Source organism: Salvelinus sp. IW2-2015, linkage group LG13, assembly GCF_002910315.2.
Source record: "Salvelinus sp. IW2-2015 linkage group LG13, ASM291031v2, whole genome shotgun sequence".
In the NCBI taxonomy this organism is placed as follows: Eukaryota; Metazoa; Chordata; class Actinopteri; order Salmoniformes; family Salmonidae; genus Salvelinus; species Salvelinus sp. IW2-2015.
The window spans coordinates 23,094,770-23,115,260 of record NC_036853.1 but is presented as its reverse complement, the minus strand read 5'-3'; the positions used below and the strand labels follow the sequence as shown (position 1 = coordinate 23,115,260).

Here is a 20,491-nt window from a genome sequence, read left to right as displayed (position 1 = left end):
CTATATAGTATATGTTCACATAATAGCTTTGGCTATTGATCTAGTATAAATAATGTCTGGATAGGCATAGTATATGTCTTTGATTTGATTCAGAGTGGAGGTGCTTGTTTGTCATTGACAGACTTCACGGTCTGTCACAGTGAAGTGGCCTATCACATTCTTCTATATTAGTATAGAAAATCTCACTTCAATAAGCCGCAGTGCAATGGATCTCAAATATTGGGCTAAAATTTGATGTGACGAATATGCGCTCTCTCTCTGTATTTATATATGGAGGACATACGTGACACCGTTATTGTTCGTTGGCTGTGGGGCAAGACTGGCATGACTGACTTCGTTGTGTATCTTGAGCCAGCCCTTGCAAAAGGACCAATGAGTGGGTGCTTCCACAATTCATGGAGCATAAAGGCCTCCATAGTTGGACACTATTCCAATGATTTAGCACCACCCTAAAAAATAGGCCTAAAGTAAAACAATACAAAAATGTTACTTCTTTATCAGATCAATGTGCAAAACTGCTGTTGGAAAGACAGACATTCATAATGCAGTCATAAACTGAAAACAGCTAGTTACAACTGTAGGTAGGCTGGTCTTCCAGTAGAAGTCGGCATAGGATTCGTAAAGTCCTTCCCTGCTCCCTCCCAAACCCAAAATATACTCCACAACTACAGCTCCCACAATCCCCTCTGACGCTTTCTTCTTTTTACAGGAACAGGAGTATTTTTGGTAGTAGCAGCCTACTGAGAATACGATATTATGTGTACGTGGTAGTTTACACACGTTTTTCTCCTCATAAAAACAACATATCACATAGCCAACGTACATCATTCAGAGATCGATGATGCCTCCGCGAAACCAAGATTTCGGACTGAAAAAGGCTGGAGGGGCCAGGAGCGGGTCCGTGATAAACTTCAGAAAAACGGTGAACTCCGGCTCTTTACGCCGCAGCTCTGCTGTCTTACCATCGGTGCTGACGTTCGCTGTGATCGTGGCGTCCGGGGGCCTTCTGCTTATGATAGAGAAAGGAATGTTGAATAGTATGGAGACACCACCACCTCTGGGATACAGCAAGAGGTCAGGCTACCTCAGACAAGCCCGAAATCTTGATCCAGCTGTGGATGCAGAATCCCAGGTAAACTGAAGCCACGGTCTGTAGATTCCCAGTAGCCCACCACTTGATTTGGCTGGATATGTTTTGGAAGAATATGACTTTAAAATACCTTAGGCCGACAAATGTATTCATAACCAAATAACTAAAGGACTTATTACTCCATTAATGTTTTTGTTGTCACTGGATACTTTGTGTAAACAAATAATGTAGGCTATAACTTCAAAGTCATTTTATTTATATAAAAGTACATGATGCCATCTCGTCATGAAATGTTAGGCCTTGCTTGAGCACTACAGATATTTAATAGAAATCAAGTGCCGTTTGCCCATGAACATTTCATGGGACGCATTTGCTACATCATTTACATTATCTTAGTGGTCTACTCTGATGGAATGCATATCATAACATGTTGGGTAGGTATTAGATTGACACGAGTGATATTGTACTATTATCTTAAAAGTCTTTAAAAAAGTCTGTCAACTGCGTTTATTTTCAGCAAACTTTACATGTGTAAATATTTGTATGAACATAAGATTCAACAACTGAGGCATAAACTGAACAAGTTCCACAGACATGTGACTAACAGAAATTGAATAATGTGTCCCTGAACAAAGGGGGGGTCAAAATCAAAAGTAACAGTCAGTATCTGGTGTGGCCACCAGCTGCATTAAGTACTGCAGTGCATCTCCTCCTCATGGACTGCACCAGATTTGCCAGTTCTTGCTGTGAGATGTTACCCCACTCTTCCACCAAGTCACCTGCAAGTTCCCGGACATTTCTGGGGGAGAATGGCCCTAGCCCTCACCCTCCGATCCAACAGGTCCCAGACGTGCTCAATGAGATTGAGATCCAGGCTCTTCGCTGGCCATGGCAGAACACTGACATTCCGGTCTTGCAGGAAATCATGCACAGAACGAGCAGTATGGCGGGTGGCATTGTCATGCTGGAGGGTCATGTCAGGGTGAGCCTGCAGGAAGGGTACCACATGAGGGAGGAAGATGTCTTCCCTGTAACACACAGCGTTGAGATTGCCTGCAATGACAACAAGCTCAGTCCGATGATGCTGTGACACACCGCCCCAGACCATGACAGACCCTCCACCCCCAAATCGATCCCGCTCCAGAGTACAGGCCTCGGTGTAACGCTCATTCCTTCGACGATAAACGTGAATCCGACCATCACCCCTGGTGAGATAAAACCGCGACTCAGAGAAGCGCACTTTTTGCCAGTCCTGTCTGGTCCAGTGATGGTGGGTTTGTGCCCATAGGCGACGTTGTTGCCGGTGATATCTGGTGAGGACCTTCCTTACAACAGGCCTACAAGCCGTCAGTCCAGCCTTTCTCAGCCGATTATGGACAGTCTGAGCACTGATGGAGGGATTGTGCATTCCTGGTGTGACTCAGGCAGTTGTTGTTGCCATCCTGTACCTGTCCCGCAGGTGTGATGTTCGGATGTACCGATCCTGTGCAGGTGTTGTTACACGTGGTCTGCCACTGCGAGGACGATCAGCTGTCCGTCCTGTCTTCCTGTAGCGCTGTCTTAGGCGTCTCACAGTACGGACATTGCAATTTATTGCCCTGGCCACATCTGCTGGCCTCATGCCTCCTTGACGTTCACACAGATGATCACGGACCCTAGGCATCTTTCTTTCTATGTTTTTCAGAGTCAGTAGAAAGGCCTCTTCAGTGTCCTAATTTTTCATAACTGTGACCTTAATTGCCTACCGTCTGTAAGCTGTTAGTGTCTTAACGACCGTTCCACAGGTGCATGTTCATTAATTGTTTATGCTTCATTGAACAAGCATGGGAAACAGTGTTTAAACCCTTTACAATGAAGATCTATGAAGTTATTTGGATTTTTACGAATTATCTTTGAAAGACAGGGTCCTGAAAAAGGGACGTTCATTTTTTGCTGAGTTTAGTTTTAATGTCTTTTTTCTTTTACATCTCCCCCAAACCCCATTCAGATTCTCCAGGAGATCCGTAACCGCACCATCCGGACCATGTGTGGTCAGAAGAACATGCCTCACAGTGTGTGGTCCCTGAGCCCCCTGCAGAGGAAAACCCTGCTGCAGCACATCCTGGTGAACGACGAGCACCGCTTCCTCTACTGCTACGTCCCCAAGGTGGCCTGCTCCAACTGGAAGAGGGTTCTGAAGGTCCTGAGTGGGGCTCTAGAGAACGTGGACGTCAACATCAAGATGAACCACAAGAGTGACCTGCTCTTCCTGTCCTCCCTGAAGCCTGAGGAGATCCGCTACAGGCTGAAACACTACTTCAAGTTTATGTTTGTCAGGGAACCTATGGAGCGCCTTCTCTCCGCTTACAGGAACAAGTTCGGGGAGATCAAGGCCTACCAGGAGAAGTACGGTGCCGAGATCATCAGGCGCTACAGAAAGGGCCATGCCAAGGATACAGCAGTGGCTGGGGATGATGTGACTTTTGCTGAGTTTGTGCGCTATCTGCTGGATGAGGATGTGGACCGCATGAATGAGCACTGGATGCCCATCTACAACCTGTGTCAGCCATGTGCCGTGTCCTATGACTTCATTGGCTCCTATGAGCATCTGGAGAGTGATGCGGACTATGTCCTACAGCGTATTAGTGCACCTCCACACATCCACTTCCCTGAGCGACAGACGTGGTACAAGCCTGTCACCAAGGAGACGCTGCACTATTACCTATGCAGTCTGCCTCAGAAGCTTCTCAGGGAACTCCTGCCCAAGTATATTCTAGACTTTTCCCTGTTTACTTACCCCTTCCCCAACACAACCACTGAGTACTGCAGACATTAACTGCAAGATGGTATTTTATACTTGGAAATATTATTTTTCTACAGCATCTTGTTACACATTTGCCATGTCTTTTTTTATTCTGAGGGAACAAGCAGTATTTTGATATGTTACTTTTTACATTAGATGTTACAGCATTGGGAAATATGAATGTGTTTGAGTATATGCATAAAACCACTAAAACTCGAAAGGAATTGTATTTTAGAAGGAAAGAGGATATGTTACTGAATCAAATCAATTAAGAAATTAAACTGTTACCGTCCAATTGCTCTAATTACTGTGCACTCCATCTGGGCTTCAACCAAACATTGATCCAACAAAGTATTAAAGCCCCAATAACACAATATATTTTTATTTTGTAAATACATTTTCCTCTACACTTTTATGTAAATCTCTTATGGGTAATTTAAAGGCAGTTGTGTTGTCTCTGATGTTAGGTACAGACGAGTGCAGTGAATTTGTTTGTACAAAACTTTATTTGAAGGAATAAGTTATTTAGGCATAATGGGAATAATATGTAACATTAAACATGTAAAAATACCACAGAACACAAAGCTGAACTAATGAACTATTCTCCTATCAGTGGTCTAATAACCAAGTCCAGATTCTTATAAAATACATTTGGTAAAAGTATCTCAGTCCAATCACCTATGGATCTCCCAAGTAAAAGCAGAAAATGTACAGTACCTCCAAGGTACACTTCAATTTGACAATACTATTAGTAGCTCAATTAGTCAAATTTTTTCCATGGAGAAACATAATATAGACAATCAAATTCTTGAAACAATTGGCACTGGAATTATCTTTGGTGAGAGGACGGCATGATTTCAACTTTGATCCAAGTTATTGCATCCTTCATAGAGAAGGAGAACGGTGGCATTTTTAGACCATTAGAAGCATTTGTGTTGGACACAAGAGTTGCTAAGTTGTGTGTGAATAGTTTGTGTGATGCGTCCAAACTGATACCCTTACAGGCTTCTCACGCACTCACTCCAGCTCCTTCATTTCCCTGTCTGTCTGGTGGCTCTACTCCTTAAAGCTCACAATTCTGTGGAGGAAAAGGGAAGTCACATCAATTACAGGCTTGAATACAATCAGTGTGATCTATAAAGTTTCTGTTTTATAGATGCTAGAGTATCGCAGTGATTGCAGAATGGATATAAAAGTAGGAAGTGGTGTGATGTGTGTGTGTGTGTGTCTGTGCAAGCACGTACGTAGTATTGTGAGTGTAACTCACTTCTCTGGTGACCGGTCGGTGGAGTGCTCTGGAGTTCGCAGGATGGAACGTTCCGGGGAGGGGGGACGTGGACTCAGAGATCTGCTCAGGGGGGAGGAGCTCCGCAGTGAGGAGAAAGACATACCTTGCCTGCGCATCTCCTGCACAGCCCTCTCACTGAGGTAGAGAGACAACAAGGGCATGAGGGACACATAGTAGCCCTCAGCCTTTTCAATTACACGCAAACAAAAATGTGGATTATTGAGGTAGGTGACTGATAAGCTGGGCACAGAGTCATTCAGCTCACCGCTCAAAGCGCTCAGTGGTCAGCTGTCTCTTCAGCACGTCCATCTCTGTCTGCAGCTGAGAGACTTTCCCTCGGAGTAGTGAAACCTCCCTGGCATGCCCTGCCCTGCACACACAATGTTACTTATCTTTATTAAATCAGTAAGACTCAAGATTGTGTGTAGTCAGTGGGTCTGTGAAGAAGTACATTCGTTGGCTCAAGGATTCTTAAGGACCTTCTCTTACGTTTTGCTGTCAGCGAGGGCGAGTCTGTCCCGCAGAACCTTCAGCTCCGACTCCCTCTCGCTGGCGCTCAAATGCGTGTGGAACTCCTTCTGCCGATTGGAGGAGAGAAGTGTCTCTAGGTTACGGACAGTCAGCCTCTCACTGGCCAGCTGTTTCTTCAGCAGCTCTGCCTCCGAGCGCACGTCCTCCAGCTCTCCTGTCACCTACGAGAGCAGCACAAGCCCATAGACAGACATAATGAAGGGCAGAGTCGACACTACACAGACAGGGCACATTTTCTTATAGCTAGGTTCCTGCATTTAGCAAGGCCTGTATCGCAACTTATTGGTACATGCATTGTGTGTGTTTGTGTAGTCAAAAGTTTGGACACACCTACTCATTCCAGGGTTCTTTATTTTTACTATTTTCAACATTGTAGAATAATAGTGAAGACATCAAAACTATGAAATAACACATATGGAATCATGTAACCCAAAAATATAAAATATATTTTAGATTCTTCAAAGTAGCCACACTTTGATGATAGCTTTGCACACTCTTGGCATCCTCTCAACCAGCTTCATGAGGTAGTCACCTGGAAATCATTTCAATTAACAGCTGTGCCTTGTTAAAAGTAAATTTGTGGAATTTCTTTCCTTCTTAATTCGTTTGAGACAATCAGTTGTATTGTGACAAGTTAGGGGTGGTATACAGAAGATAGCCCTATTTGGTAAAAGACCAAGTCCATATTTGTTGAGTTATATATATACACACACACACACACACACACACACACACACACACACACACACACACACACACACACACACATACACGTGTGGTGTACATTTCCACCATTGCTAAATTCATGAAGGGAAATGAAAAGGGTGGAGGACTGAGATGCAGTCAGTTTGCTCACCCTCTCCAGCTCCATGCTCTTGGAGGTGAGCTGGCGGGTGCTAAGCTCTTTGCTTGAGTCCAGTTTAACACAGAGCTCCCTGACAGAGGCCAGGTCAGACAGCAGGACAGTCTTCTCCCCCCGGGCCGCCTGCAGTTCCTCCTCCAGCCGGGACATGCCCCGGGCCAGGGACGACACCTGGGCCTCGTACGCCTGCAGGGCATTCATGTGCTATACGGTTGGGACAGAACAGGCATCCTCATCACCAATTGCAACAATGCAAGTGAATTCAGTATAGTAGATATTGGGTAGAGGTATGCAAGAACAGACAACATAAGCTAGTGGACATTTTAAACAAAACTCAAACTCTACCCATTTTAAGCTTTATCTACAGCATTTTTCTCCACCCACATTGCCCCCCCAGTCTCACCTCCTGGATCTCTCTCTCCTGATGTCCCACAGTCTCTCTGAGGTGTCGTCTCTCTGTGTCTGAGGAGAGCAGCTCCAGGCGGATGGAGTTGTTGAGGCCCTCAGCGTGCTGCAGCTTCAGCTCCCGGTCCTCTGACTCCCCATGGGCCATCCGGAACCGCTCCAGCATCTCCCTGTTCTCCTTCTCCTGGAAGACAKCATTATTTAAATCAGTTAAAAACTATTGGAAGGACTCCATAGCAACTGGAGGATGTGTACTTGGCTAAACACTGGAAAACAGCCATTATCAATTCCAGTAGATACATAATAATCCAATTGTAATATCTACACTAGAATACAATCCCTTTGAGGGAAACATCTAGTGTGAATATACTACTGCTGTGTAGAGTGTTACCGTTTACCTTTGCAAGCATTATATTCTCTATTCTGGCCACTTCTGAGATGTAGGAGTGAACTCTCATCTTCAGCTCGTCTTTCTCATGCAAGGCGTCTTCCATCTCGGCATGCACAGCCTGGACACACAACACGTGCAAATGAGACCCATCAAAACAGAGTACGTATGAAATGTTTGCATCCCAATTAAATAAAGAACTTGTACAGTAAATGTGCCCCCAAGTTAGATACGTCTATTGTGGGTGACAGAATTTTGTTCTGTTCACAAAAGCGCTGTTATCCAACTGTGCTCTGTACCTGGTTCTCCCTGGTCATAGTGGCTAGGTCATCCTGTAGTCTCCGGTTCTCTCGCAGGGCGATCTCTCGGTCTCTCCCCACTCCAGACAGCTCCTCCTGGGCAGAGTCAAGTTGTCTGCGTAGACTGGCTATCTCCCGCTCACGGCTGCTCAGTGCCCCCTTCAGCTGACTGCAGGTACAACACAATATCACTGATCCACTCGCTCGACACACACACACACACACACACACACACACACACACACACACACACACACACACACACACACACACACACACACACACACACACACACGAACAGACAACTCAAAACACACAAGAAGAGTGTACACTTACTCTAGGGAGTTCTCCATGTCTTTAACAGTAAGTCTAACTTCCTCCAGTGTCTTCACCTGCAGAATGAGAGACAGAACAGTGCTCACTCTGCAGGACTGCCTACTTCTATAGTTCTAGTCCCTCTAACATGTACAGGCCAGTCACTGGTATCTAGTGCCCTACCTTCCTGAACAGCTCGTCCTGCAGCAAGGCCAGGCTCTCAGTCTTCTGGTCCACGTCATCCTGCAGAGCATCCTTCTCCCTGTCCAGGGCAGAGACAGTCTTCTGGAGCACAGTAACTCCGTCTCTCTGGGTGGAGCCATGGCGACTCAGCTCAGCTGATGGAATTATTATTTAAAAATAAAAATAAATAAAAAAGCATCTCAGAATAAACAAAGGGAAACCGTGTGTACGATATCCAGGTCTAACTAACCCCTGCATCCACAAACCCCTCACCTATTTTCTCCTCCAGTTTCTCCATCTGCTGGTGGGAAGCATGGAGCTCGTTGGTCTTCACAGAGAGCCTGTGTTGTGTGTCAAACAGAGACTGTTCCATCTGCTCCTGCAACAGCCTGAACATAGAGCGGAATTAGCCATTTCCCATCACTACATACTACATAAATGACATCACATCCATACAAAGAAAGACAGACGGACACCGACAGACAGTACCGTAGTGCGCTGGACTCAGCTCTCTGCTGGGCCGTCTCCTCTGCAGTGTGGACCAGGGCAGTGGAGCGAGCCTTCAGCTCCTCCTCTATAGCCACCCTGCCCTCCTTCAGCAATGACACCTGAGACCGCAGGTCCAGACGTTCCCTCTCCAACTGGGGACCAAAAACACACACCATAACACACTCTACTCCTGGTACATCGTGCATGCAAGATCAGCTGAGGTGGTAATAATGGCAGAGGCAGACATTATTGACAGCGCAGTACACGGTGGTTGTAAAATCTGTGTAAGGTGTTCTATCTACAAAAAGTAATATGATCAACTGCGACAGGATCATTTGGCTTTGATTTGGTGAGAAGTTGATCAGTCTCACAGTCTTGATGGTGTTTTCCAGGTTCAGGATCCTCCGCTCCTCTTCCTCTCGGTCTGTGAGAGCACAGGTCTGGGCAACTTTTAGTCTCTCTCGGAGTGTGTCCCTCTCGGAGGTGATCCTTTGTAGGTCAGCATCAGCCTGCTCCCTCTCCTCCTTTAGCCTCAGGACCTCTGTGGACAGCTCTGATCCTGTACGGACCCGCCTCAGATCCTCCTGAACCTTCAGTACAGACATAGATATTAGAGGTCGACCGATTAATCAGCATGGCTGATTAATTAGAGCCGATTTCAAGTTTTCATAACAAATCGGTAATCTGCCTTTTTGGCTGCCGATTATGGCTGATTACATTGCAATCCACGAGGAAACTGCGTGGCAGGCTGACCGCGAGTGCAGCGTCAAAAGGACCTCGTGGATGCAAGGAGCCAAGGTAAGTTGCTAGCTAGCATTAAACTTATCTTATAAAAAACAATCAATCTTCACATGATCACCAGTTAACTACACACGGTTGATGATATTACTAGGTTAACTAGCTTGTCCTGCGTTGCATATAATCAATGCGGTGCCTGTTCATTTATCATCGAATCACAGCCTACATCAACATTGCCAAACAGGTGATGATTTAACAAAAGCGCATTGGCGAAAAAAGCACAATCGTTGCACAAATGTACAGTTGAAGTCGGAAGTTTTACATACACCTTAGCCAAATACATTTAAACTCAGTTGAACTATTCCTGACATTTAATCCTAGTAAAAATTTGTTAGGATCACCAATTTATTTTAAGAATGTGAAATGTCAGTATAATAGTAGAGAAAATTATTTCAGCTCTTATTTCTTTCATCACATTCCCAGTGTGTCAGAAGTTTACATGCACTCAATTAGTATTTGGTAGCATTGCCTTTAAATTGTTTAACTTGGGTCAACGTGTCGGTAGCCTTCCACATAGCTTCCTACAATAAGTTAGGTGAATTTTGTCCCATTCCCTCTGAGAGCTGGTGTATCTGAGTCAGGTTTGTAGGCTCCTTGCTTGCACATGCTTTTGCAGTTCTGCCCACAAATTTCTATAGGATTGAGGTCAGGGCTTTGTGATGGCCACTCCAATACCTTGACTTTGTTGTCCTTAAGCCATTTTGCAACAACTTTGGAAGTATGCTTGGGTCATTGTCCATTTGAAGACCATATGCGAACCAGCTTTAACTTCCTGAATGATGTCTTGAGATGTTGCTTCAATATATCCACAGAATTTCCTACCTCATGATGCCATCTATTCTGTGAAGTGCACCAGTCTCTCCTGCGCAAAGCAACCCACAACATGATGCTGCCACCCTGTGCTTCACGGTTGGGATGGTGTTCTTCGGCTTGCAAGCCTCCCCCTTTTTCTCCAAACATAACGATGGTCATTATGGCCAAACAGTTCTATTTTGTTTCATCAGACCAGAGGACATTTCTCCAAAAGTCGATATTTGTCCCCATGTGCAGTTGCAAACCGTAGTCTGGCTTTTTATGGCGTTTTGGAGCGGTGGCTTCTCCCTTGCTGAGCGGCTTTCAGGTTATGTCGATTAGGACTCGTTTTACTGTGGATATAGATAATTTTGTACCTGTTTCCTCCAGCATCTTCACAGGTCCTTTGTTGTTGTTCTGGGATTGATTTGCACTTTTCGCACAAAGTACCGTTAATCTCTAGGAGACAGAATGCGTCTCCATCCTGAGCGGTTGACGGCTGCGTGGTCCATGGTGTTTATACTTGCGTACCATTGTTTGTACAGACGAAGTGGTACCTTCAGGCATTTGGAAATGCTCCCAAGGATGAACCAAACTTGTGGAAGTCTACAATTGTTTTTCTGAAGTATTGGCTGATTTCTTTTGATTTTCCCATGATGTCAAGCAAAGAGGCACTGAGTTTGAAGGTAGGCCTTGAAATACATCCACAGGTACACCAATTGACACAATTTGTCCATTGCTATCAGAAGCTTCTAAAGCCATGACAACATTTTCTGGAATTTTCCAAGTTGTTTAAAGGCACAGTCAACTTAGTGTATGTAAACTTCTGACCCACTGGAATTGTGATTAATTGAAATAATCTGTCTGTAAACAATTGTTGGAAAAATTACTTGTGTCATGCACAAAGTAGATGTCCTAACCGACTTGCCAAATCTATAGTTTGTTAACAAGAAATTTGTGGAGTGGTTGAAAAACGATTTTTAATGACTCCAACCTAAGTGTATGTAAACTTCCGACTTCAACTGTACCTAACCATAAACATCAATACACATCAATACATAGAAGTATATTTAGTTAAAGAAATTCATGTTAGCAGGCAATATTAACTAGGGAAATCGTGTCACTTTTCTTGCGGTCAGTGCAAGCAGAGTCAGGGTACATGCAAGAGTTTGAGCAGACCTGGCTCGTTGCGAACTGTGAACTAATTTGCCTGAATTTTACATAATTATAACATAACATAGAAGTTTGTGCAATGTAACAGCAATATTTAGACTTAGGGTTGTCACCCGTTCGATAAAATACGTAACGTTTCCGGTTTTCGAAATGATAGTTTCCGGATTTTACCGTATTAATGACCAAAGGCTCGTATTTCTGTGTGTTTATTATATTATAATTAAGTATATGATTTGATATAGCAGTCTGACTGAGCGGTGGTAGGCAGCAGCAGCCTCGTAAGCATTAATTCAAACAGCACTTTACTGCCAGCAGCTCTTAGCAATGCTTGAAGCACAGCGCTGTTTATGACTTCAAGCCTATCAACTCCCGAGATTAGGCTGGAAATACTAAAGTGCGTATAAGAACATCCAATAGTCAAAGGTATATGAAATGGAAATGGTAGAGAGAAATAGTCGACGCGTCATAATTCCTATAATTAACTACAACCCAGAACTTCTTAACTGGGAATATTGAAGAACTGGGAATATTGAACCACCAGCTTTCAGATGATCTCATGTTGGGGAAATTGGGGAGAAAAAGTGTAAAAAAATAAATAAAATAAAAAAGTGTAGATTTTCAGGAAATTAGCTTAAAAACAAAATTCTCTCCGCCAACAAGAGGGGTGTGAACAGTTTGGGGTCGCGAGGTTGGGGTTTGTTACTATGCCGATAAACATTATTTTTATTATATGACAATATCCATCCAGACCTTTGCCATCTAGGACATTTGTGTGACCGGACAGTAGTACTTGAGTGCCCCCGTCATAGACAGGGGCTTTCAAATACTGATCCAACGGAGGAGGGTGTAAGATGTGTATTTTATACCTGAATTGATAGGTATGATAGGTATGACTTTCAATGTTTGGTACTACACTGAAACAGTCTTTTTCATTTGATATGCCATGTCCTGGACTGGCCTGTCTCACCTTTTTGCACTGTAAACTAAGCTGGTCCCGCTCAGCAGTAAGGGCCTTGACGTTGGTTTGGATGTCCTCCATGTGTCTCTCAAAACCCAGCAGTACAGCCTGGAGCTCATCTCTCTCCTTCACTGTCCGGGAGAGCTCCAAATCAACATTGTCCCCCTAAATAACATACAAAAATAAATTATTTACCATACATGCAAACAAAATAATGATATAAGAGGCTTACTAGTACCATGAGTTTATGTACGTATATACAGTAAATAAGAACATAACTATGTATTCTTTGCATTAGTATAATGGCTGGCTCTCTCACCCTGCCATGCCAGCCTGTTCTCCCCCTGGGGCTCCTGCCCCTGCCTGGGCTGCTGCGGGTGGGTTTGTGGTCCATGCCGCCTGGTCCCCTGGCCCTGAGGTAGCGCTCAGCCTCCTGTCGGTAATAGTCCCGCTCCTCCTCCAGGCTCCTGACAAATGCATCCAGACGAGATGGGGAGCGGTCCTTCCCACACACACCGTGTTTAGACCTCATGCTCTCCAGCTCAAGCACCAGCTCTTTATCTAGATACAGCAACCAGAGTCAGTTGGGCTTAGGCCAACTATAATCAATGAGAGACATTTGAGTCCCAAAGTTCCAATGAGACAGGAGAAAAACACTGCTACTCACCAGCATCAGTCATTTTCTCTAGTTTGTCCTGAAGCCTCCTCTTCTCTTCCTCCAGGAAGTTCATCAGTCCCTCCATCTTCTCATTCTGCTCCCTGAGCTCCCCCAGCTGGTTCCTCAGACGGTCCTTCTCGTAGTCTCCCTCAGCGTGGTCCTAAAACATCCAGTCAGAGGAGTCAGATACAAATATGATATTGTGAGTAAAATGCTGCACAGATTCAAGTTGCCCTTTAACAACTATCTGATGTGGTACTGTAACAGATAGACATTCTCTAGTCATTAAAACGTTAAGTTTTAACAGGAACGTGTAGGCTACAAGCCTTTATAAGCCCAATAAATAAAAAGTCATACCCTTCTTAACTTTGTGATTACATCTTCCAAGTCCTCCAAGGCTCGGTGTTGCTTTTGGATTTCTTTCTGGAGGAGAAAAACAGGCCACAGATTTGTCAAAAACGTTTCCCTCAAATTGAACCCTCTGCCTGTCTTTATACAGTACTCCTACTGTTCCCATTTATCATCTTCCTCCTTCCTCCTTTCTCACCTTGGCTTCCTGTAGTTCCAGGTCAGCAGTCTCCAGCACCAGGTCCTTGTCCTTCTCCAGCTGCTTGGCCAGGTGGTCTATGTGGGTGAGCTCCTGACACAACTCCTGGTTCTTGGCACTGAGGTCCGCCACCTCGGTGGATGCATCGTGCTTCCTCTGCTGCAGCCCCTGAACCTTCTGCTCCAGAGTCCTGTTAGTCTCCTGCAGGTACTCGATCTGGGAACACGACACCGGGAGGTCAAAGTGCTCAAAGGACTTTGGCAAGCCTGAGTTGATGGTTGTTGGTGTTGACAGATACAAGTAAGTTATTTGTGGTCAGTTTCAGTTTGAGGGTAGGTTGCGGAGATCAATTCAATGTGTGGGTAATACCCATTGCGTGAAGTGGGTCAGGTTTCGGTTCTTACCTGCAGGTTAAGGTGGGCAATCAGTTTCTCATTGCTGATGGTCTGAGCCTCTAGGGAGATGACATCATAAGGACGTCCTCCATCAAGTGCTCGACTAAGACGCTCAATCTCTTTGTCTCGCTCCTCAACCTGTATGTGCAGGTGTTTGATACCGCCCTGAGCTCTTTCAAGGTCTAATTTCAGTTTGGTTATGTCCTGCTGCAGCTCCTGGATCCTAGGGTAAAATTAATCACAGTTATTACTAGGAGTGTAATGGTACACATATTTGTATTGAACTGGGGGGTATATAGATAGATATTCTAAAATGAATAAAAAATATATATCCTCAATCTACACACAATACCCCATAATGACAAAGCGAAAAATATAAAAACAGAAATACCTTATTTACATAAGTATTCAGACCCTTTGCTATGAGACTCGAAATTGGGCTCAGGTGCATCCTGTTTCAATTGATCATCCTTGAGATGTTTCTACAACTTGATTGGAATCCACCTGTGGTAAATTCAATTGATTGGACATGATTTGGAAAGGCACACACCTGTCTATATAAGTTGACCGTGCATGTCAGAGCAAAAACCAAGCCCTGAGATCAAAGGAATTGTCTGCAGCATTGAAGGTCCCCAAGAACAGTGGCATCCATCATTCTTAAATAGAAATGTTTGGAACCACCAAGACTCTTTCTAGAGCTGGCCGCGTGTGTGTAATCCATTTTAGAATAAGGCTGTAACCTAACAAAATGTGGAAAAAGTCAAGGGGTCTGAATATTTTCCGAATGCACTGTATGTATGTACACACACACTAAGACCTGCTTTTTCCATGACAGACTGACCAGGTGAATCCAGGTGAAAGCTATGATCCCTTATTGATGTCACTTGTTAAATCCACTTCAAATCAGTATAGATGAAGGGGAGGAGACATGTTAAAGAAGGATTTTTAAGCATTGAGACATTGATTGTGTATGTGTGCCATTCATAGGGTGAATAGGCAAGACAAAATATTCAGGTGCCTTTGAACAAGGTATAGCAGTAGGTGCCAGGTGCACCGGTTTGTAAGAACTGCAACGCTGCTGAGTTTTTCACGCTCAACAGTTTCCCGTGTGTATCAGGAATGGTCCACCACCCAAAGGACATCCAGCCAACTTGACACAACTGTGGGAAGCATTGGAGTCAACATGGGCCAACGTTCCTGGGGAACACTTTCGACACCTTGAAGAGTCCATGCCTCAAAGAATGCAACTCAATATTAGGAAGGTGTTCTTAATGCTTTGGACACGATCGACAGTGTCACGACTCTCCTGGCTGAGGATCCAAGGCCTCAGATCAGCTTGGCAAATTACTGACGATGACCAGACCCCTCTCACCACGGGGGGGGGGGGGGGGGGGGGGGCTGGGTCGGTTTTATGACACCTCACGCCAATCGTAAATTTTATGCAGCAGAGAACCCGCTCTTGCGCTTTAGTATCAAGATTGGAATGTGCTTTGTTACAGAGACATTTTGCCACCAAAAAACTCTAACATCCAAAAGTGAACACTGGAACAATATTTCTAACATCCAAATGTGGGAAGTGGTCTATGGAACATGTCTATTTTGTGATGCCATTTCTTTTTTTCAATGGTATAACAAAAATACTGTAACTTGGAAAGTGAACGCACTGTTTGTGTCAAGATTCCATCCAATACGTGGTGCAGACAATATGCAAAAGGTTGAAACTATTTTTTGTTTAGATAGGAATGTGATTTTAGTTCTCTAACGAGATCATAGTTTTTGATTATACTTTACACAGTAACTAGCCATGCCCCGAATGAGGTCAGAGAGCTTGTCAGCGTGATGGAACCGCCCTTTTCGATCAGAGTGCTTAAAAGGACTGGGTAAGAATTAACATTTCATACCAGAAGACGTGAGACCGTGGTCCACACGTTGAAATGGTTGGAAACTGAGGAGATAATCTCACCTACCAGACCAGAAAAGCGTGGAGCGTTAGCTACATGTGGGAAATGGTTGAAACGTTGAACCAACACGAGGTGAAGAAGATAACCTCACCTACCAGACCAGGGTACCGCCAGTCTGCAGCTGCGTGTGTAAAGTGCTTCAAACTCTGACTAAAGACACAAGATGTGAAGGAGAAAAATCGCATCTTAGACAATCATTGGTGCATCTAAGTAGCTGCTCAGAGGACACAGCCCATTGAAGCCAGGACAACTAAGAAGGACATTGTGACCTCTGGTGGACACCAGAGCCTTACACCAATCGACCCCTTCCTATAGAAGAATTGATTGGTTTCAACAGAGATATACAACGAACAAAGACATCCACATGAAAATACATTCATTACTTCTTATTCCAAAACAGGCGGTGGTTCTTGTGCAAAGTAAATGTGAGCGTAGTTTTTAAATGTATGATAAGTGTCTCTTTCGCTCTCACTTTTCCCCCCTTCCCATCTATGATGTAACAAGCCGTCATATCTTGTCAGTCCACTAGGGACTTTTGTCTCATAAGTGTGTATGTGTATTCTGTGTTATTATTCAGTTAGTAAATAAATAATTAAACCAATTTGTGTAGTACTGAATAATCAGGAAAAATTGGGGTTCATGCAGATCCAAGAAGGTTACGACTGTTCAGAATGAGAACTGATATAAGGTAATGATTAATAAGTGACAGTTATCGATATACTGTTTTAACTTATATCTTCTAGAGTTTCTGGAAATGGTAACTCGTTAAACAACTTATTCCGTGGTGCCACAAATTCCTAATGAGTTAATTGTTACATGATTAATTTAAGATTCATTTAATTGGGTAACAATTAAACATAGTTAGTGGATTGAATAAATAACAGTCATCACATTAATGAAAGTCACGTCATGACAATAGATTATATAGAGAGTCAAGTGCGCTCCTTTGTATGCCTCGAGTAAATCTCAGCTGAAAAATAAAAACAATTAAGGCTATTCTGTTAAAACAACTGCTGATTGCAATTAAAATTAAAATCTTAAATTGGCGCATTTCAAATGGTCCTTTTGTGACACGCAGCCGGGAACTAGTTCTGTACAATGGCGAGGTCGATAAACCAGGAGAATCCTCCATCATCGTTTAGATATCCAGTTTGGGAACATTTTGGCTTCCCAGTAGATTACAACAGTGATGGACAGAGAGTTGTGGATAAAATGTTAACTGTATTTGCCACTGTTCAATGAGAATAGATTGTGCAGCTACCAACATCTTAGTATTCCTACCACTGGAGCAAGACGGAAACAACAACTTCGTTTCCGCCTTTGCATTCAAGCAGCTCGTCGCAGCTGATTCTGGGCCAAAGAAATTACAAAAGCGATAGGTATGTGTATAGCCGCTGATATGCGCCCATTCTAGGTGGTTGAGAATACAAACTTACCTCTAGCACCCATTTCAGCAAACAGGTATTACACGCTCAATAGCAAGCCAAATCCGAAGTTATCAATGAATTGACCAATGCACCCTGTGTTGCGTCAACTAAAGATAAAAAAATTAATATATTACATTTAAACTAGGTAAGTCAGTTAAGAACAAGTTCTTATTTACAATGACGGTCTAGGAACAATGGGTTAACTGCCTTGTTCAAGGCAGAACTAGAGATTTTTTTACCTCTGGGATTCGATCTAGCAACCTTTCGGTTACTGGCCCAAATCTCTAACCACTAAGCTACTTGCTGCCGCTAATGGATGGATGGACCTCCAGGGCTACAGAGAAGCTGTGACAGCCCTATTACATTACCCCGGAGAGGGAGATGAGAAGTACCGCTACAGACCTTTATGAGAGTGCACATCTTTTTCTCTTTGTAAGGAAACATTATAGCATAAGCCTATACAATGTCTGAGTCATGTATACATATTGATTTCACATGCATATTGCACATTATTTTAGTGTTGTTATTGAGTAATCGTGCATTTTGATTTAATAAAATACTAAGTGTTGATATGGCTCCATATACCTGATGAGAGCACAATCAGGAACACCAATACTTTCTATTTTCTTAAATAAACAAAAAATAACTACAGTAACGGCTGGCATTTAATTTTCCGCTGTACCGACAGCGAACCGTGACCCCCAAACCTGTAATACGTACTGAACCGCGGCTTTGGTGAACCGTTACACCCCTAGTTATTACACAATTAAAACATTGCAAATATCCCTTTGATGCATCTTGATGTGAATAGCACTACCATACTATTTAATTGCACATTGTTAATATGTTTAAATAAATACAAAATCAATTGCTTGTAAGTGATTAAACAGCTACAAGGAGGATCCCACCTGTCATCAGCCACCTGCAGAAGATCTGCGATGTACGGGTCATCAGGCTGCGCCACAGGTTGAGTGGGGCCAAAGGAGGGCGGGATAAGCTCATCAATCTGCATCCGCTGACGTCTGAAAGGAATGCTGTGCTTTTTCCCTCCTGTCAAATCATCATTAATGGAAACATCCTGGTCAACTGGTGTGTGGTTGTACAGAGGCTGGATGTACACGTTAGAAAAACAGGATATGTAGTTTTGCTCTAGCTTAAGAACTTGAGTGAATAACTTGTGGGTGAGTAATAGAAGTATGAGGTGGATGCCAGTGGATGTTGGGTCTATGTCCTACCTGGTGTCTGCACCACAGCCTGCATGTTCTTCTCCTGCAGCTGCTGAATGCGCTCTGTCTTGGCCTTGCTGTCCTTCTCCAGGGAGCGGACCTTGTGCACATACTGGTTGTTTAGGAACTTCAGGTCTGATGTCTCATGGTCCAGCTTTCTGATGTAGGCTTTGAGCTCTGAGACAAAGGGCAGTGACAGGTTTCATATCAAAATATATGTATTGCCAGTGATAACAGAGGAGTAAAAATGAATGGGTTAGACCAGTTATTTCTGTGACGAGAGAACAGTGGGATTCATATATGAATGGACTGCTGCTTCACTGAGTGGCATTGTGTGGACTGATACCTCTGCTTACTCGGTCTTTCTCCTCCCTTAGTTTGAGGAGTCCAAGGTGCAGCTCGTTGTTCTCCCGGACCAGCCGGGCATTCTCCGTCTTGTATGGCTCCAGGAGGGCATCTAGATTACGGCTTTCTTTCTCAGTCTTCCCTGCATTGAGCTTGGCATTGCGCAGACTTTCAGTGGTGTGGACCAGATCACTGCAGTATAGGCAGAAACACACAAACCTCATTCACTATAACATGGGACGCAATAACATCTCTCTATATAACTGGTCATTTACTATCATGTCTCAGAGGTGAATATGTATTTACCTGAACAATTTTTCCACCAGTGGCAGGGTCTCGATTCCCAAAGGCTGTCTGTATCCAAGTTGATCCAGACGTTTCCGAAGGTTGATAAACTTCCTCTCTGCATTGGTACTCATTGTTGCTGCAGCAGTCTACAAAACAGGACATAATAAAGATTCGTAGACATCTCCATCTGTGGTTATAGCTAGTTTATTTGCTGACTACAGTTTATTGACTACATAGCTAGCCAATACTATTGGACTAGCCCAAGATGGACTGGTAGTGCATTGACAACTGAAATGGGCTACTATTGGACCAGAGCAAGTAACGTTAGCCAGCTCATTCATCCTATCAAGCTGCAGCTAGCTAGCTAACGTTGGCTAGGTCGTTCAGGCCAGGTAAAGTTATGGCAAAAGGGAAAACAGGATTTCACTGACAGTCTAGCTTGCTATAGCTAACTTATATATTCTTGTCAGTAAACTTTCATTAGTAGCTCAATTATACTCACAAATCCACGGTCCGGTTAGCTAGATAGCTAACTTAGTTAGCTAACGTTGGCTGTGATTGTTGACATGACTTCTGTAAACAAAGTTATCGAACAAACAACCCTGAAAAGACTGCATGAGACTCTCACGTATGTGCCAGGTGGAACACCTTGTAGAGGTTTGCGATGGTGGTCAGTCAGTACATGGATTTTTCATGAATGCAAAGCTGTCGTTCGGCTCGCCCTGATCTGAACTAGCTAGCTAGCTTGTTCTCTGTCGGCGGTAAAGTAGTTTGAAAATGGCGCCGAAGCTCATCCCACTTCGCTTTAACTTCTCCATGGAAACGAGACACATGTCGCCTGAACCTGTGCCAGTGAACATCTCCAAAGTCTCCAACGAGTTCAGTAGTAGCCTTCACTCAGTTCTACTTCGCAGTTGTAGTTATCACTACATAATGAATGAGCTCAGTGCTTCTAATCTAATGCCAACTGTAAAATAGAAATACATGTTAAACAAATCCATGAAAAATTTGACATTTTAACATTTATTTGGCAATATGGCATTCTGTTGAAAAGTTTGCAATCGCACAAAAATATTCCAGTAGAAGACTGACATTCTGTGACTATACAAAATTCAAGACATCAGTGTGATGAAGGGGGCTTTAGATTTTGAGTAGTGTCATTCAAGCTAACATTATTTGGCCCACAACCTCCCAATTTTGAAGAGTTTATCATGTACAGGTGATGTGTGTTATAACAAAGGAAAATCACAGACAGAAGAAATCAGTAACATTGTGATCTCTGTGCAAATAA

General features: G+C 43.7%; 2 protein-coding genes across 3 annotated transcripts; one reads left to right on the top strand and one right to left on the bottom strand.

The window, feature by feature from the left end:
- The first annotated feature begins 683 nt into the window (after nucleotides 1-683).
- On the top strand, nucleotides 684-4,167 carry chst14 (carbohydrate (N-acetylgalactosamine 4-0) sulfotransferase 14). Its single transcript, XM_023999329.2, has 2 exons — nucleotides 684-1,132; nucleotides 3,078-4,167. The coding sequence occupies exons 1-2, from the start codon at nucleotides 839-841 to the stop codon at nucleotides 3,903-3,905; spliced, it is 1,122 nt and encodes a 373-aa protein (XP_023855097.1). The 5' UTR covers nucleotides 684-838; the 3' UTR covers nucleotides 3,906-4,167.
- Nucleotides 4,168-4,226: 59 nt separating this feature from the next.
- On the bottom strand, nucleotides 4,227-19,977 carry cep135 (centrosomal protein 135). 2 transcript variants are annotated; one of them, XM_023999327.1, is made up of 24 exons: nucleotides 19,703-19,977; nucleotides 19,219-19,346; nucleotides 18,914-19,104; nucleotides 18,577-18,744; nucleotides 18,250-18,391; nucleotides 13,963-14,176; nucleotides 13,559-13,774; nucleotides 13,369-13,434; nucleotides 13,021-13,171; nucleotides 12,673-12,914; nucleotides 12,363-12,518; nucleotides 9,004-9,222; nucleotides 8,633-8,784; nucleotides 8,417-8,532; nucleotides 8,144-8,298; nucleotides 7,982-8,037; nucleotides 7,646-7,814; nucleotides 7,357-7,467; nucleotides 6,957-7,142; nucleotides 6,548-6,757; nucleotides 5,650-5,852; nucleotides 5,426-5,530; nucleotides 5,117-5,295; nucleotides 4,227-4,950 (listed from the first exon to the last, which is right to left on the bottom strand). In XM_023999327.1, exons 2-23 carry the CDS (start codon nucleotides 19,329-19,331, stop codon nucleotides 5,136-5,138), a joined length of 3,501 nt encoding a protein of 1,166 aa, XP_023855095.1. In that variant the 5' UTR covers nucleotides 19,332-19,346; nucleotides 19,703-19,977; the 3' UTR covers nucleotides 4,227-4,950; nucleotides 5,117-5,135. The 2 variants fall into 2 exon arrangements, with proteins under 2 accessions (XP_023855095.1, XP_023855094.1); XM_023999326.1 differs by having other exon boundaries at nucleotides 5,140-5,295.
- Between the last annotated feature and the right edge of the window lie 514 nt (nucleotides 19,978-20,491).